The 17,989-nt window shown below is 41.0% G+C and overlaps 1 protein-coding gene across 1 annotated transcript in view; it reads right to left on the reverse strand.

Moving 5' to 3' along the window:
* SMAP1 (small ArfGAP 1) overlaps positions 1 to 17,989 on the reverse strand; it is a 216,309-nt gene that overhangs the window by 107,886 nt on the left and 90,434 nt on the right. Inside the window, exon 3 of the mRNA XM_038761762.1 lies at positions 2,714 to 2,799. Within this exon, the coding sequence (XP_038617690.1) occupies positions 2,714 to 2,799 (86 nt within the window). The remainder of the gene's footprint in view (positions 1 to 2,713; positions 2,800 to 17,989) is intronic.

Consider the following 17,989-nt stretch of genomic DNA (forward strand, 5'->3'; position numbering starts at 1 on the left):
GGAGGAGCCTGCAAAAGAGGCTGAGAATGAACGGCCGGAGAGATAAGAGAAGAACCAAGAGAGGACAGAGTCTGTGAAGCCAAGGTTGGATAGTGTGTTGAGGAGAAAGGGGTGGTCCACAGTGTCAAAGGCAGCTGAGAGGTCGAAGAGGATTAGGATAGAGTAGGAGCCATTGGATTTGGCAAGCAGGAGGTCACTGGTGACCTTTGAGAGGGCAGGTTTGGTGGAATGTAGGGAACGGAAGCCAGATTGGAGGGCTTCAAGGAGAGAGTGGCGTTGAGGAATTCGAGGTAGCGGGTGTAGATGACTCGTTCAAGGAGTTTGGAAAGGAATGGTAGGAGGGAGATAGGGTGATAACTAGAAGGAGAGGTGGGGTTAAGAGAGGGGTTTTTTTAGAATGGGGGAGACGTGGGCATGTTTGAAGGCAGAGGGGAAGGAACCAGTGGAGAGTGAGAGGTTGAAGATGGAAGTTAAGGAGGGGAGGAGGGAAGGGGCGAGAGATTTCATAAGGTGAGAAGGAATGGGGTCAGAAGCACAGGTGGCCGGAGTAGCACTTGAGAGGGGGGAGGAGATCTCATCTGAGGATACTGCTGGGAAGGATGGGACAGTAGCAGAGAGGGTTGGGAGCCGGGGAGTTGGAGAAGGGGGAGGAGTGACTTTGGGCAGCTCAGACCCGATCGAGTTAATTTTACTAATGAAGTAGGAGGCCAGATCATTGGGGATGAAGGAAGGAGGATGGGGGGGGAACAGGGGGCCTGAGAAGGGAGTTAAATGTATGGAAGAGCTGACGGGGATGATGGTCATGAGTGTCAATAAGGGAGGAGAAATAGTTTTGTCTGGCAGAGGAGAGGGCAGAGTTAAGGCAGGAAAGGATAAACTTAAAGTGAACAAGATTAGCTTGGTGTTTAGACTTTCGCCAGCAGCATTCAGCAGCTCAAGCATAAGAGCGAAGGAGGCGGACAGTGGCAGTGATCCAGGGCTGTGCGCTAGTGGTACGAGAGCAGCGAAGGGAAACGGGAGCGAGCGAGTCGAGCTGAGTAGAAAGGGTAGAGTTAAGAGCAGTAATCTGATCATCAAGATTGGCTAGAGAGGAAAGGGAGGCGAGGTGGGGTGTGAGGCGCTCAGAAAGATGGATGGGGTCGAGAGAGCGGAGGTCTCTGTGAGGTAGTAATATAGATTTACAGGGGAGAGGAGTGTGAGTGAGGAGGCAGGTGAGAAGGTTATGATCAGAGAGAGGGATTTCAGAGTTGGTGAGGGTGGAGATAGTGCAGCAGTAGGAGATGATGAGGTCGAGGGTGTGACCAAGTTGGTGAGTGGGCGAGGTGGGGTGGAGCAGGAGGTTGGCAGCGTCAAGGAGAGATAGATGGCGGGCGGCAGAGGAGCCTTCAATAACAGATGTTATGTTGGGAACACCAAAATGTTCTTAACATCTTTTTAGGATTCTCTCCTTGTCTGTGATGAAGCTAGAACCATTCTCACTCTTCAGCAGTACTAAGATCAATCAATCAGTCATATTTATTGAGCACTTACTGTTTGCAGAGCACTGTACTGAGTGATTGGGAGAGTACAACACAGCAATATAACAGACACAACAAACTTATGGCATGAACAGGGCCACAGCAATCCAGCAATCATAGTTTCTGAGTACTTACTGCGTGCAGTGCACTATACTAAGCGTTTGGGAGAGTACAGAGTTGGTAGACATGTTCTCTGGCCACAAGGAGCTCACAGTCTGGAGGGGAGGCAGATATTAATATAAATTACTGATATATACATAGAGCTGTGGGATTGAGGGAGGGGTAAATAAGAGTGAAGGGTGATGCCAAAGGGAACGGAAGAGGAGGAAGCAAGGGCCTCTTGGACATTATTTTAAATAATGTCTTTGTCAACCTCTACACACTGCTAATGTAGTCCAGCGAAAAGATCAAAAACCTGGTAGAATAATGACCTGAATTCTAGTCTCAGCTCGATCACTGATTTGCTGAGCGACCTTAAGTATGTCACAAGGGCTCTTTGGGGCTCAGTTGCCTTTTAAAATTGGCCTAATATAGTCTGCCTCTTCATAGCTTAAGGGCACTGCAACAATAAAATGAGATAACTGATGTGAGAGTATTTTGAAAAATAGAAAATGTCATACAAAACTTAAGGTATACTACTCAAGATAGATTCACAGGATTGTCTTTTCTCTAAGGACCCTTGGTAGCGAAACATCAACCTGACTGCTATAGCACTTACATTATGCATGAGTTACTCATCTAGCTTCCAGGGCTCAGCTTTGCGGAAATATAATTATTTCCTGAAAGCTTTCTTTATATAGGAACAAAAATACATTTTTAAATTTGTATTTATTTGCCTCTGTGAGTGTAGGTGTATGCATACATACACACACCCCCACACACAAAGAGGGGTGGGGGTTGTCTTTCATACTGGGAGACACTACGGACAGTGAAATTCACCTGAGCACAATGTATGACTGCAAAGACTTGCCTAAATGCCAGACAAAACCAATCATTCTTTCAAATGCTTCCTCTCTCAGGATAAAATTAAAAATATATGTAATATACAGTAGGCAATGTATTTATGAATTGAAACGATACACGGTAAGAATGCTCCACACCAGTAAATCTCTTTCTTTAAGTACTACTGTAATACTTACCTCATGGTATAAAAGCTATAATGCAAAACCTGCACGTTGAACACTCAAAAAGGATACTGATCTGTTTGAGGTCTACGAAAGTTCTCTGGAAGATTTGCTTCATAAAGTATTCTTGCCTTGGTATTTCCCATATCTTGCATACACTAAAATACAAAAATAAATATACTTTAGTCCAAAGAGAAATAAAAGAGATCATTTTACACTTCAGGTTTCTTAAAATGGCATTTACTGTATTGAACCCTTGCATTACACACCTTTCTGCACCACTGAAAACCAACCACAAAAGCTGCTGCTGAGTTAATCACAGCCTACTTCACACAGTTCATGCAATTCAAAATGATTATATACATTTTTACTTGCATTTTAAGTCAAAATGTGAGCCACTGCCTACAACATGCCTTTAAAGATCATCCGCAAATAATATCATCTTGTATTTTTACTCATTCTACTGTAATAAAAAAAAATTTAAAAAATAAAATTAACATTTCTATGGGATTCATTTTTATGGATTCACTGATAGGTTACTTTAAAGAAAGACAAAGAGGACTTTAAATATGAATTAGCTTGGTCTTTGCATAACTCACTGTGGGCAGGGAACATGTCTGTTTATCGTTATATTGTACTCTCCCAAGCACTTAGTACAGTGCTCTGCACATAGTAAGCACTCGATAAAGGCAACTGAATGAATGACAGTCCCCGTCTCTCACCCACCGGAGAGCTGTGCTCCCTCACAAGCAACACACCAACCACTCAGCGGTTATTTACTGAGCAGGCACTTTACTGAGTACACCGCAGTACTACCACTGGTTTGCTTCAGAGATCATGTAAACTACACCAATAAGCCTATCGATGGTGAAGGCAGGAGAAAAAGAGTCACGATAGCAATGGGGAAGCCAAAAGAACCCACCTAATACATTTTTAGGCCCTACATTCCTAAAAATTTACTTTAAACTTAAGATCAAGAAAAATCACAATTTCAATTTAATCACATTTATAACCTTTAGCCAGAGTCTAAGATTAATCAACTATTGAGAGAAAATCACTCACCTTTTGGAAGAAAATTAGCCCTTCCAGAATACAAGGTAACATGTAATGAATAATAGTTTGCCAATTCTCTTCAACTAGCAGGTTACACTACAGAACAGTATATTGTCATCATTTGTTATTAATGAGTCTTCTTTTATTTCTTTTTTTAACAGTGCTCTTGATTCGGCATTACAAGATGTCTTACAGTGTTCTCATTTTGAGATAATCAATCAATGGTCTAATGCTGCAAAGTTCAAACATTTCCCTTTTCCCTCTCCACAATCTTTAAAGTATTTTGACAGATAAGAATAGCGTTCCTAAAGTCCATTTTTATTTAGCGTTAGATATTGGCATATTTATTTATCATACGTAATGACACTCTAATCTGTTAGCACATGGGCTGTGGCTGGAATAGGAAGAAAAACTAACATTCCAAATGTAAGTATACATGTCATAAAAACACCTAATTTATTTTTTTATTATTGGTACTTGTTGATATTTTAGCTTGTAACTATGCCACTTTTTAAATATATTTTATTTTTTCGTCTTTGGAAATGTATTAACGCACTTTACATCACTCTCTATGGGAAATTGTATTTTTTCAGGAACTTTCACTTAACACTTTCTTTTCAAGGAACTATTTAAGAGCACAAACCAAAGTACAGTATGACTATTAAATTAACATCTTTATTAGCAGTTTAGAAAACAGGTCAGAATTACCTTTGATAATGGATATTGTTAGATTAGACCTACCATCTATCATTCCATCATCTGGGACTTAACTGGGCACAAAAGAAGGGATTTGGGAGAGCAACAACCTCTTCGTTTTCTAAATCCACAAGTTTGGGAGATTTTCAGCATTTCTCAAGATTAGGTCCCTTCCACATTTTGAGATATTTCTAGCTAATACTACTTGGTTTAATTAACTAAATTAGAGCTTTATGAGGAGATAAACAAAGACCTGCTGATTAAGTAATTTAAGCACTGAAGAATAAAACAAGAATCTTAAAAATAATTATTTCATTATTCTTTAATCCAAGCCTATTTGTTAAGAACAATTATCACATGGAATCAAATTTTTTACAGCTGCTTTAAAAATCTTTTTTGAAGAAAATTATAAAACAAATTAAATACAAGCACTAGGCGAGACTATAGAAAAACATATCATTGAAAGCGTTTCAATAAACAGGTTAGAAAATTCACCTTCAAAATTTCAAAATTAGCAAAAGGTCTACAATACTTGCTAGTTCAAAAAACTATAATCCATAAAACATCTATTTATGTTTGATAATAAAATGAAGGAAAACCTATAACCATTGCATTCTCAATCAATGATATTTATTGAGTGCTTACTGTGCAGAGCTCTTTACTCAGCGCCTGGTAGAGTACCATATAACAGAGCTGGTAGACATGTTCCCAGCCAACAAGAGCTTCACAGAACCTAAACTTTCCCCCCTGTAAATAAAGGTGGCATTATGGAGGAAAATGAATGTCTGACCAATAGGGGACCATTTAAAAAACGGTCATTAAGATTGCATTAAGATTGCGGGTAACATTCTGTGAGACAAAGGACTTCACGGTTACCAGCTCATTAACTTAGATGTTGGGGAAAAATAGACTTGTCCTACATTTGTTGCATTTTTCTTCCTGACACAAAGTAGGTAGAAAAAATGTCCAAAATTGAGCAAAACACGCTATTGTTTTTCTGCTCAAACTGGAAAGCTAGCAGCTTCTAGAGGGAATTGACTGTGCCCCCCAAATCCAGATGAACTCTGCCTCCCACCAAACTCCAAGATGAAGAGTCCACCTTCTTCCATTTCCCCAGTCACCAGTAAGAACTACAGGAGAACAGGTTAGTGCAAACATAAAACTGTTTCCCATCCCAGGTGCCAAAGGTAAAGACCTTGCATGGCCATGCACCTTCAGAAGAATAAATTATTATAAATAAATAAACCACTTTAGCTTCATTTCAAATTTCACTCATTGGTGGAAATTTTAAAAGTTAGAATTTGGTAAAGCCATGGAAGTTCTGCTCTGTGAAAAGCGCTCACTGAACCCAACAAGATAAGCTGGTTGGGATAGCATGGGCTTGATAAGCTAATCAAACCCATGTCTATCACTGAGAGAAGCAGGTACCTCCCTCCTCAAGAGCCCTCAAGAAAGCTTCCACTTCCACTGATAAGCCCTGCTCAGACAAGGGTAGAGTATGGAGAAAACATTTCCCCTTCCTTCTCTAACCCCTTATTTTTCTCTGGAGAGCGAACCAGCCCCTACCTTTTCGGGAGACAGTCCTAGAGAGGGGATGGGAATTGTTTGGGAACAAACAGCCCCACAAATCCCATTATGGGAGTCCCTTTGATAATTCGTTGACTTTCTTCCTTACCCTAGCAGGATCAATGGCTGGGGAATACACTACCCGGTACCCTTAAGCGTTCACACAGTAGCCCTGGCTGGAAACCTCCCTGGCCCTGCAAGCCTCTGACAGATTTGCACCAAGTCCCTGAACCAATGAATTCCTGAAAAAGGGAGCCCACATGTTATGTGGCACAACAGAGTAGAGTATGAAGAGTTTCACTGTAGTCCTCCCGTATGGCTAATTGAAGCCAATTTCCTCTTTTTTCCATTCTTAGTATAGCCCAGCATAATATGAATTGAGGCACTCAGCGTTCCCTTCTGTGGGCTAAATAACACCACTTCTTGAACTTTTTCTTACACCTATTTTTATCATATATTCTGATCATCCCTCTTCCTTTGAACATGGCAACTTAGCTACCTGTCACAAACTGTGACCCTTGCTTCTTCCAGGTACTACAGATAGTGCTGTCCTGTGGATTGAAGGTGTTGCCAATGATGGTGAGACTGTATCCATGATAGGGTGTATAGAAATCTCTTGGACACTTTGGCCATGGAAAAAGTAGCAATGCACTTTTATTGGTCCATTGCCATTCATGAGAAAACTGCTCAAGCAACAGTGGTTAAGAAGATACATCCCACCATAAGCAGAATATAAGCCTGAGTTACTTCTGCATTTGTGGCGATGGCTTGCGCTACAACCAATTCATTCTCTTGCCCAGTCCTCTATGTCCAGGGAAAGCATTATGAGATGGCTGGAAGGGAAAGTGGATGCCATATATGATTAGAAAAAAGAATACCTCAAGTAGTTCAACAGAGAAGCATATGCCTCTCATAGAGAAGCAGTATAGCATAGTGGACAAAGCACAGGCCTAGAAGGCAGAAGGTCATGGGTTCTAATCCTGGCTCCACCACATGTCCGCATTGTGACCTTGAGCAAGTCACTTAACTTCTCTTGGCCTCAGTTACCTGTAAAATGGGCTTAAGACTGTGAGCTCCATGCGGGACAAGGACTGTGCCCAACCTGCTCAACCTATATCTACCCCAGGTTTAGAACAGTGCATGGTAAATAGTAAGCACTTAAGTACCATAATTGTTATTATTCAATAATAACAGTTCAATAGTAACAGATACCCTGTGCCCTCACCCATTTATTTGGTAAGCTACCACTTAGTTTGATACTCAGAGAGTATCAGGGGTGGACCTTTTCCATTGTCCTCCAAAAACACAGAACCGGACTAACATTTCAACAGATTTTTTTCCCCTTGCCTTACCAAGTAAATGAATTTATTTGCTGAGACAGATTAAATTATTATGTCTGGGCTCCTAAAAAAAAAACCAAAACCAACCTAACCTTTCCTAGCTATTCCAGTGCCTTACACCTGTTATTCTGCAGAAAACTCCTCATTTAATTTAAAAGTAAAATGCAAAACGTGTTCAGTATTAGTTCAATAGTTCCATACTTCTGGGCAAAGCTGTCCCTCATGAACAATTTTTTTTTAATAAAAGGAATGCACTCTTGCAGGATTTTTAAAAAAGATGTTATCTGCATCAGTCCACTTACTGACAATCAGGTGGTGGAGGGACGGGCGGGGACTAGGGGCAATAGTCACCTAAATCTACTAATTCTCTGTTTACGATGTAACCTTCAGAACATTGGCACTTGGGTACTTCTAATTGCATTAATTCATCTGAAAATAGTATTTAATCAAAAATACAAAAATGCATTTCTGAACCCTTGGACCCTGAACCCTCCAAAACAACTCATCTCTACTACCACATGTATTTTTAGTTCTCTTTTTTTAAATTTTTAGATTAGTTCTCTACCTTTCTCTTAAAAGCCATCGGAAATTCTTGCACAGGAATAAGTTTTGGAGGATTAGTTTCAAGATCTTTTATCTTCCAGGTGCTGGAAGAGAAGGGCCATCATTTTTGATGTTCAGAACTCTTGGAAAATCTTAGTACTGAGTTCATTCCCTAAGCTTAGGAGTTTATGTGGGTTTATTTCGTTTTGAAATGACTGGGTGAGGGGGAACAGGAGAGAGGGTGAAAGAAAGATGGAAAGAAGACTCAAGAAAATGGAACCTACAAAAAGTACACTTCTAAACTATTAAATAGCAGTGATGGCAAAGCAGAGAGCTTAATCTTCAAAGGAGACTCGTGGAGTAAATGGCTTAGCCTACAGATATTTGTCTGTCTTGGTATGTGCCAGTGCTACCCGAACCTGGTTCTTATTTCAAGTCTTCTTGGATCAGAAGATATACACAGCCCTGAACAAGTCCTGCACCTACAGAATAATAATAATAATAAAAATAATAATTGTGGTATTTGTTAAGCGAATACTATGTGTACTGCTCTAATCCTGGGGAAGACACAGGATGATCCGGTTGGACACAGTCCCTGTCTCACACAGGGCTGTCCATCTAAGTAGGGAGGAGAACAGGTATTGAAAGTTCATTTTACAGACAGGGTAACTGAAGCACAGAGAAGTGACGTGACTTGCCCAGTGTCACATAGCTTGACAAGTGGCAGAGCCAGATTAGAACCCAAGTCCTACGACTCTCAAGCCTGTGCTCTTTACACTGGGCCACGCTGCTTCCCAACAAGAAGTGAGGTTAGACCCAAAGTGGGAATGTGATTCACCTATAGGCCTATACTCTTGGGCTGAGAAAATGCCCTAGTTTTTCAGTTCTAGTTTATGAGCTCTGAAATGGAAATTCCTTAAACACAATTAACAAAAGTAGTCTAACATCTTTACTAAGGACTATAACTTAGAGCTCAGAAACCTCCTGAGAGCACAGCCCTAATAACAATTTTCTTGACAGGCGGTAACATTAAATACACACCAGCAAGCTGTAGTCTACCCAAGCCAAACATATAATGCTAGCCCACCTGAGTTCGGCTACATAAACAAACTATACATATCTACCAAGAATTTCCAGAGCATTTACAGAGTAAGTTTTGAGGAAAGACATTTAGTAAAGTAGGCAAACTAATCATATCCCATAATTCTAATTTTAGCTATTTGTTAAATTGGTTCCATTAACATTAGTTTCCCCTTTCCAACTGCACTAGAACTGGACAAAGTAAAAATAGATCGAACAGGATAGAAAAATTGATTTGCTGGTTTATATAAAGAAATCATGATTTTAGAGGTTCTTTAAGAAAAAAAATCCAAAGTGATTTTTATATGCATTTTTAAGGCTTTGTTACATTTTCCACAGCATGGAGGTACTTGATTAGAGTAAAACGAACTAGGGAAGAATAATTTTTCCCTCACCTATTCTGTTTTACCATTATGGAATTTACGGAAAATTGTCTGGGGAGTTTAATTGAAGATTAAGAGTTAGGGACACATCTTGAAACTTCCTCTGAATGCTTTGACCTAAGAATTACAATAGAGGTCCAGGAACACACAATTCCAAAGCAGAGGACCCTTAGATGGGAAACCTAAGCATTACAGCTTAACCTTGAAGGCAAACATTCATTCACATTCATTCAATGAAGGTCACAAGGGGACAAGGAGGGTAGGATGGAGATCAATCAATCAATCGATAATATTTATTAAGCACTTACTACATGCAGAGCATTGTACTAAGAGTTTGGGAACAACAACAGGGAAGCAGCATGGCTCAGCGGAAAGAGCCCAGGCTTTGGAGACAGAGGTCATAGGTTCAAATACCGGCTCTGCCAATTGTCAGCTGTGTGACTTTGGGCAAGTCACTTAACTTCTCTGTGCCTCAGTTACCTCATCTGTAAAATGGGGATTAAGACTGTGGGACAACCTGATCACCTTGTAACCTCCCCAGCTCTTAGAACAGTGCTTTGCACATAGTAAAGCACTTAATAAATGCCATTAAAAAACAACAACAACAACAAAAAAAAAACAACAGAACTAGCAGGCACGCTCCCTGCCTATTACAAGCACCCGGGCCAGAGATATCCTGGTGTCAAATAATGAGGAATCAGGAAAATGACAGATGGAGAATTCTGTGCAGACTCTGGAGAAGAGCAACCATTAATTGAGTGAAGAATTGACCCAGAACTACTACTGCACCAACTACAACAATCACTTGGTACTTTCTACCTAGTCCATCTTGACAAGTAAAATGTTTCCAAAAAATCCCAGTTTCTTCCAAAACGGCTGAATTTTAACAAAAGGGAAAGGCATTATTTCCAACAGCTTTGAACAAAAGCCTAGTTTAATGAAATAATAAAAATCCTCCTTTGTTGGCCATGACGTTAGTGCTACTTTGGAAAAATGATAAATGAGAATCAGAACCTCATTTATAAGTTACATTACCAACTAAAAACTTTAAAATGGGTAGTAGGACAGTATTTGTAATTCCATTAAACTCTTTAGAAGGCAGCAATAAATAGTGCACATATATAGTGGCAAGTATTTTGAGAGTCTACAATACAGCTAAGCACAAGTGGGAGACACAGTTACCCTTGTGTTACCGCTGTTATATTACCTAACCTTCCCTTTATCAAGTGCCATTATAAATCCTGTTTTTCAAGGAATTTTACTGGGCTATAAACAACCCCATTATTTGAGTCAGTAAATTTTTTTCTTGCTAAAGAAATCACATTTTTCAAAAAGGCAATTTAGATATTTTATGAGATTATAAAACCTGCTCCTTCATTTAAAATGTTAGCTCAATCTCAAAAGTGGATGTTTTATTGGGGGATGATGGGCTAGCAGACCAATGACTTGGGGGCGTGTGCCACATGTCACTGCACAGCTCAACCAACACATGCACACTTTGGTCAACTAATCAATGGCATTTATTTACTGAGCACTTACTATGTGCAGAGCACTATACTAAATGCTTGGGAAAGTACAGACTTGGTAGACACGCTCCCTGTCCACAAGGAGCTTACAGTACAAAGGTGGAGAGAGATGATAAAAATAAATTATGACTATGTACACTGTGTACATTTGGTGTCGGAAGGACCTGGGTTCCAACCTCGGTTCCGCCACTTGTCTGCCGTGTGACCCTGGTCTAGTCACTTAACTTTTCTGTGCCTCCATTACCTCATCTGTAAAATGGAGATTAATACTGTGAACCCCATGTGGTACACGGAGGGTGTCCAACCTGATTATCTTCTATCTACTCCAGCACTTAGTATAGTACCGAGAACATAATAAGCACTTAAATACCATTAAAAAAAGTGCTGTGGGGATGAGGGTAGGATGAATATCCACTGATTAAAGGGTACAGATCCAAGTGCACAGGCAATACAGAAGGGAAAGGGAGTTTGTGAAAAGAGGGCTTAATCAGGGAAGGTGACTTGGAGGAGACATGATTTTAATAGGGCAAGAGATGGTTGAGAAAGTGTCACATATGGAGGGGGAGGGAGTTCCAGGTCAGAGGGAGGATGTGGGCAAGAGGACGACAGAGAGGTAAAAGAGGTCAGGGACACTAAGTTTTTGTGCAGACTGGGTTTTGCAAAGAAATCAGCAAGGTAAGGTAGGAGGGGCCAAGATGATTGAGTGCTTTAAAGCCAATGGTAAGGAGTTTCTGCTGGATGTAGTGAGGTTTTTGAGAAGTGAGTGGGGAGTTAATGCACCCAGTTCTGCCATATCACAAACTTTATCTAGGCACATTGACTAGAACTTTGTTAGGGAATTAGGAAACATTTTGTCCAACCACATGAAAACTGCTGGATCCAGGACGCCTCTTTGACAGAAGAGATTTCTAAGTATGCATGCCATACTGACACCAAGAGTACTATGGTGTAAACTTTCCTTAGTGTGGGGTGAGAATATGTATATCCCATGTTCTCAGGGGATAATGTATACTGCTAGACTCAGCTGAGAGAGCCAAGTGACCTGGTAGCTCCGTCGACAGCCTGGCACAGCTCATCAGGCCACGTAATGCAGTTTGGGAAGAAACCTCAGAGGGCCATAATAATACCACCATCCCTGATTTACTGAAGAGGGTAAAGGACTGCAAACCTGCACCACAAAAATCCTGGAAACAGGAAAGAAGAGGAGAGGCAGAGAAGGAAAGATTATCAAACGGCCTCAACTTCAGATGACCAATTATCTTAGCTGTAGGACAGAGGGGTGAATAAAAGGTGAAAAAAGGCATGGAAGAATAAAAGCAAATGTTTGTGGGCATAGCTGTAACCAGTAACACTAAATAATGGTTTGCTGAATCCCCATATAAAAGAGGAAGTCCATGGGACTGAATCTCCAAAGTTGCTCTTTTGGGCCATGGAATACCAGACAGAAATGGACATCCTTCAGAAAGGCCATATAAAGCTGGATGAGTAGAATGAGATAAGGCCAATGGACTTCACACACTGCCTTGCTTGAATCCAATGAAGACAGGTATGGGTTCAAACAAGAAACCATCAACTAGGATTCGAGCAGTCAAATTAACTCCAGGTTGTCAGCAGGCCCTTTAACCAACTGGCTGGTGAATGCAGTGCGAGGAAACACAGATTTTAAACCCCAAACTAAGTTCGGAAGTAAACATTAAGTCCTTCCCTAGCCTACCTCCCCAACTGTTGAAGGGATAGGAGTTTCTCAGGTGGATCTAACTCTGAAGAGGGCTCTCCCTCCTTCACCCAGCAACAGGAAGAAAAGAGGGAGGGAACAAAAATCCTTCCACCTGTTCAAGTCCAAGCAGGGGCTTGGCTCTCCACCAGGACCACATCTACTGTGCCAGAAAGAGGGTAAGAGTCAAGCCCTTTTTGCTCCCTGGGAAGTGCAGGGTCTTTTGTTTTTCATCTACAGTTCCCCTGACAACTTTCTATAGGATTTTGGGGGGGTGAGTTTCTAGATGATCAACAACTCAACATGAGGTAGCACCAACAATAATGAACTTTTGGGAAAGAGCAGCAGTAAACTGACCAAACTGGAGTTCAGTGAGCCTAAGATCAGTGGCTGTTTTAAAGTTTTGAGTATAAAAAACAGTGCTAGGCCCCTCAAATCGCACTACAGCTACAAATCAAAGGACAGTATTTAATGCAGTCAATGTTCAACTGCCTACAGGTCTTAAATTAGTGTTTCCTGCAATACCCTCATTCATGCATGAAAGCAGTCACCATCAGTAACAACATCTTCAAATGCAGAGGATAATACATTCCACGTATAAATGATTTTTTATGCTAAACTCAATTTCATTTGTAAAGATAAATTTCTGTATATATTATTTCAAGAAGGGCAATTTCCCTAAGGGTCAATTCATTCAATCGTATTTATTGAGTGCCTACTGTGTGCAGAGCACTGTACTAAGCACTTGGGAAGTACAAGCTGGCCACATATAGAGACGGTCCCTACCCAACAGCGGGCTCACAGTCTAGAAGGGGGAGACAGACAACAAAACAAAACATATTAACAAAATAAAACAGAATAAATATGTACAAGTAAAATAAAGAGTAATAAATATGTACAAACATATATGCATATATACAGGTCAATAGCAGCTTACTATTAAGAGTGGAGAACTAGAAAATTCATCCAGAAAAGGAAGCAAAAAATTAGAGAGAAACTGAGTTTTGTCCAAAAGAACTAAGAACTTTTTTCAACTGAGGGACACCTTGTTAAGAAACTTCCAAATGAAATTTCTTAACAAGGTGTCCCTGAACCTGAGTTGAAAAAAGTTCTTAGTTCTGTTGGACAAAACTCCAACAAGCCTGAGACTCACAGATAACCACATTAACTGAGGTAAGATTTTTTTTGCACAGAAATCTCCCTCCTTCCTTTTCCCACAAATAAGATTCCCTTTCTATTTTACTGCTTTCCCTAGATGCCAGAACGAGAGACGTGAAAAATCAAGAGCTAAGAAGAAGGATATAGTAAAAAGATAGCCATAAGAATTGGGAACAATATGCACAAATTTGATGATAGTGGAAGGATAGACTAGAAAGGAAAGTAAACTAAGTCACTAACTAATTTTCCTTTAGGATATACTGAAAAAAAACTACCAAAAAAGGGGGTTTTGTCTTCAATTTCTCCTAGAAAGTTACAAGCAACTTTAAATAAAACTAAGTCACAGGAGTGTACTGTTTAGGCAAAAGACATTGGATAGTCCAAATTTCCAGATTAAAAATGTGATTCCAACTCTTATTTTATTTGTCCACAGTTCAAGTACAAAAGTCCACTCTATCACTTCCTATTTTTGCCCCTTTGAATTCAAAGATGCAAATAGTAGGAATTCCATAAATTCTTTTTAAATGTATATTTGGCAAAACAGCTTACATTAGAGGGAAGAGTGGCAAACCATGCTCAAAAAAACACATAATAATAAACTGTGCTACCTAAAAGTTCTGTCAGGCTTGATTTTAGTCTCATTTACAGGTATCCATTTTCCCCACTGACTCACGTGCAATTTGTTAGGTTCCATTCCACAACCAGCTCGAACAGCAACAATAATAATGTTGTTGTTAATTATAACAATAAATTAAATAATGACTGTGACATTAAGGGCTTACTGAGCCAAGCGCTGGGATCGCCGCCCCATGTGGGCCCCTAGTCGAAGTAGGAGGGAGAAGAGGTAATGATGCTCTGCACACAGTAAGTGCTCAATAAATACGACTGAATGAGCTGAATGAATGAATCCCCCTTTCACGGATGAGGAAAAAGACACAGGGAAGTGAAGTCGTTTGTGCGAAGTCACATATGCTCCTGACTTTCAGGTCTGACCAGGTCCTACAGATAAACTACAATTACACTGTGAAGCCCACTCTGTTACCCCTCTCCCTTGGCTTATTCCTCTCCCTGTCCTTAAGGGGTTTCCTGTCCAATTCTAACCTGAATTTGAACCCATCCTCCCATATTCCCACTCTCATGCTTCAGTGAATAGTAAGCTTTGTCCATCTGCTCTCTACCCAGGTGTTCGGAAGGGTTTGGAGTGAGGGGGTGTGGCGAGGGCGTGGACAGGGGGAGGGGTGTTGGGGGGAAGGAGAGGTGTCAGAAAGTTGGAACTTCAAGTCAATGATGGGAGTGGGGGACACACTTGATTTTATAATCTCTACCCTCACCAATTCTGAAACTCCTCTATCAGACCAGAAACTCTGCAGCTGCTCTCTCCCATTCACCCCCCACAAAAAAATCTGTCCTGTTTCCTTCAGAGACCTCCATTCTTTTGATCCCCTCCAGTACTCTACAGCCATCTTCCCCATTTGGTCTCCATACTCAAACTTCATTCCCTTGATGCACAAATTCAGTCATTCATTCAATCACATTTATTGAATGCTTACTATGTGCAGAGCACTATACTAAGTGTTTAGAAAGTACAATTTGGCAACAGATAGAGACAATCCCTACCCAACAATGGGCTCACATGAACTCAACACCACACTCTCCACTGAACTCAACTCCCTTTCTCTGCTGTCCCTCTGGTGATCCTTCTACCACTAATCCGCAACCCTGGATCATCCCCCAGTACACTCCCTCCACTCTCTGTCCTCATCCACCTTAAATTCATTCTAACCTGCTTCAATTTAGACCCTTCCTCTACCCAACAACAATAATTCTTCCTAATTTGCTCCCATAACCACCACCCCCCTCCAGCTGTTCCAAACATGTAACTCCCTCCTTAAACCTTCTATCCCTCTGCCTTGCCACATCTTTCCCCTAGTGACCTAGTCACATAAAGTCATCAACAAAATGAAACCATCAGGTGTGATCTCCTTAAAACCTCTCCTGATCATCTCCAATCACCCTTCTCCTCCACCCTCTTTAACTCTCCCAATACTGAGAAGCAGCATGGTTTAGTGAAAACAGCATGGGCTTAGGAGTCAGAGGATGTGGGTTCCAATCCCATGTCCTCCATTTGTCTGCTGTGTGATCCTGGGCAAGCCACTTCTCTTCTCTGTGCCTCAGTGACCTCATCGGTAAAATGGGGATTAAGACTGGGAGCCCCACATGGGACAACCTGCTTACCTTGTATCTACCCCAGTGCTTAGAACGGTGCTTGGCACATAGTAAGCGCTTAAAAAATAATATTATTATTATTATTGCCCAAAGTAACTCAAAAAGAGATCTCTTACTTCCTCTCTAAATCTACCCCCTCCACCTGTGCTTCTGACCCCTTCCCTTCATAATTTATTAAAACGCTCATCCACGCCCTTCTTCCCTCGTTGACTGCTCTGCACACAGTAAGCGCTCAATAAATGCAATTAAATGAATGAATGTCATGCTTAACTATTCACATTCCAACAAGCTCCTCCCCCACTGCTTCCAAACATGCTTACAAATCCCTACCCTAAAAAACAAAAAACCTTCCCTTGATTGCACAGCTCCCTACAGTGGCCCCATCTCCCTCCTTTCTTCTCCAAACTTTTTGAAATAATTTCTTTACAACTACAGCCTCCACATCCTCTCCTCCCTTTCTCTCTTTGATCCCCTCCAATCTGGCTTCTGCCCCCTTCACTTCTCAGAAACAGCTTTCTCAAGATAACTAATAATAAGTCTATGTTAATCATTAAACCACATTTATTGAGCACTTACTGTGTGCAGAACACTGTACTTAAGTGCTTGGGAGAGTACAATATAGAAGAGTTGGGAGACACCTTCCCTGCCCACAATGAGCTTACAAGTCTAGAGGAAAGCACTTTAAGCACTTAATATTCACCCCCACCTTCAGCCCAACAGCACTTCATTCATTCATTCAATCGTATTTACTGAGCACTTACTATGTGCAGAGCACTGTACTAAGCACTTGGAAAGTACAATTCGGCAATAGAGACAGATAATACCTATCCAAGAACGGGCTTACAGTCTAGAAGGGGGACATAGACAACAAAACTAAACAAGTAGACAGGCATCAATAGCATGAAAATAAATAGAATTATAGCTATGCATATCTATGTAATTTATTTTAATATCTGTCCCCCTACCTAGACTGTAAGCTCCTTATGAACAGGAAACGTGGCTACCAACTCTGTTGTACTTTCCCAAGTGCTTAGTACAGTGCTCTGCACACGTAAGCACTCCATAAATATCACTGATTTTTTGATTGATAGAACTAAGTGCATCAGAAAGTTTAATAATAATAATAATAATAATAACAATAATGGCATTTGTTAAGCCCTTACTATGTGCAAAGCACTATTCTAGGTGCTGGGGGTGGGGGGTGGTACAAGGTGATCAGGTTGTCCCACATGGGGCTCACAGTCTTAATCCTCATTTTACAGATGAGGTAACTGAGGCCCAGAGAAGTTAAGTGACTTGCCCAAAGTCACACAGCTGACAAGCAGCGGAGCTGGGATTGGAGCCCATGACCTCTGACTCCCAAGCCTGTGCGTTTTCCACTGAGCCACACTGCCTCCCTATAATAGAGTTGGAAGACATAATCCTTGCCCAATATGAAACATTGGCACCTATGACCGTTGGAAAGCAAAGGAGCAGAAAGACAGCATACCACAGCCCATGAGAAGTGTTTTTTCTCATCAGAGACTACAAGAGAATTGGGAGATCAGGAGACAGATTTTTAAAGCACTGACAGACACTTCAGATAGCAGATGCATTAATGTGGCCAAGGATGACCTTTATGTCCCCAGAGTGTGGATTAGAGTGTCACTGACAGTATCCCAGACATAGACAGGACCTAATTATCATCAGAAGTATCATCTGCAAATGCAGCTCAATCTCCCTCAACACAGAGGCTACTTCTTGCAGGGCTCCACACTGAGAAAAACCAGCACCACAGCACTCGTCACGTCTGGTGCAGCACTTGCATACATGATCCAAACCGTTTCTTCTGACACCACCTTGAGTTGCTGGAAGAATGATCCCTAACGTGCAGTCACGCAGTAGCCAGACTGCACAGTGAAAATGTGCGCTATGATAACTTCAGGTATTTTTAACAAAATATCATTATATGTTATGTTCAATTGTAAAACGTTCTTTGTGGATATCCCCTTCAGCAGTATGAAAGTCTGAACATTTTAGTTTGTACCTTTCCATGAATGAACAAAAGACATCACATTTTCTAA

The sequence above is a fragment of the Tachyglossus aculeatus genome, chromosome 1 (genome assembly GCF_015852505.1).
Source record: "Tachyglossus aculeatus isolate mTacAcu1 chromosome 1, mTacAcu1.pri, whole genome shotgun sequence".
Taxonomy (NCBI): Eukaryota; Metazoa; Chordata; class Mammalia; order Monotremata; family Tachyglossidae; genus Tachyglossus; species Tachyglossus aculeatus.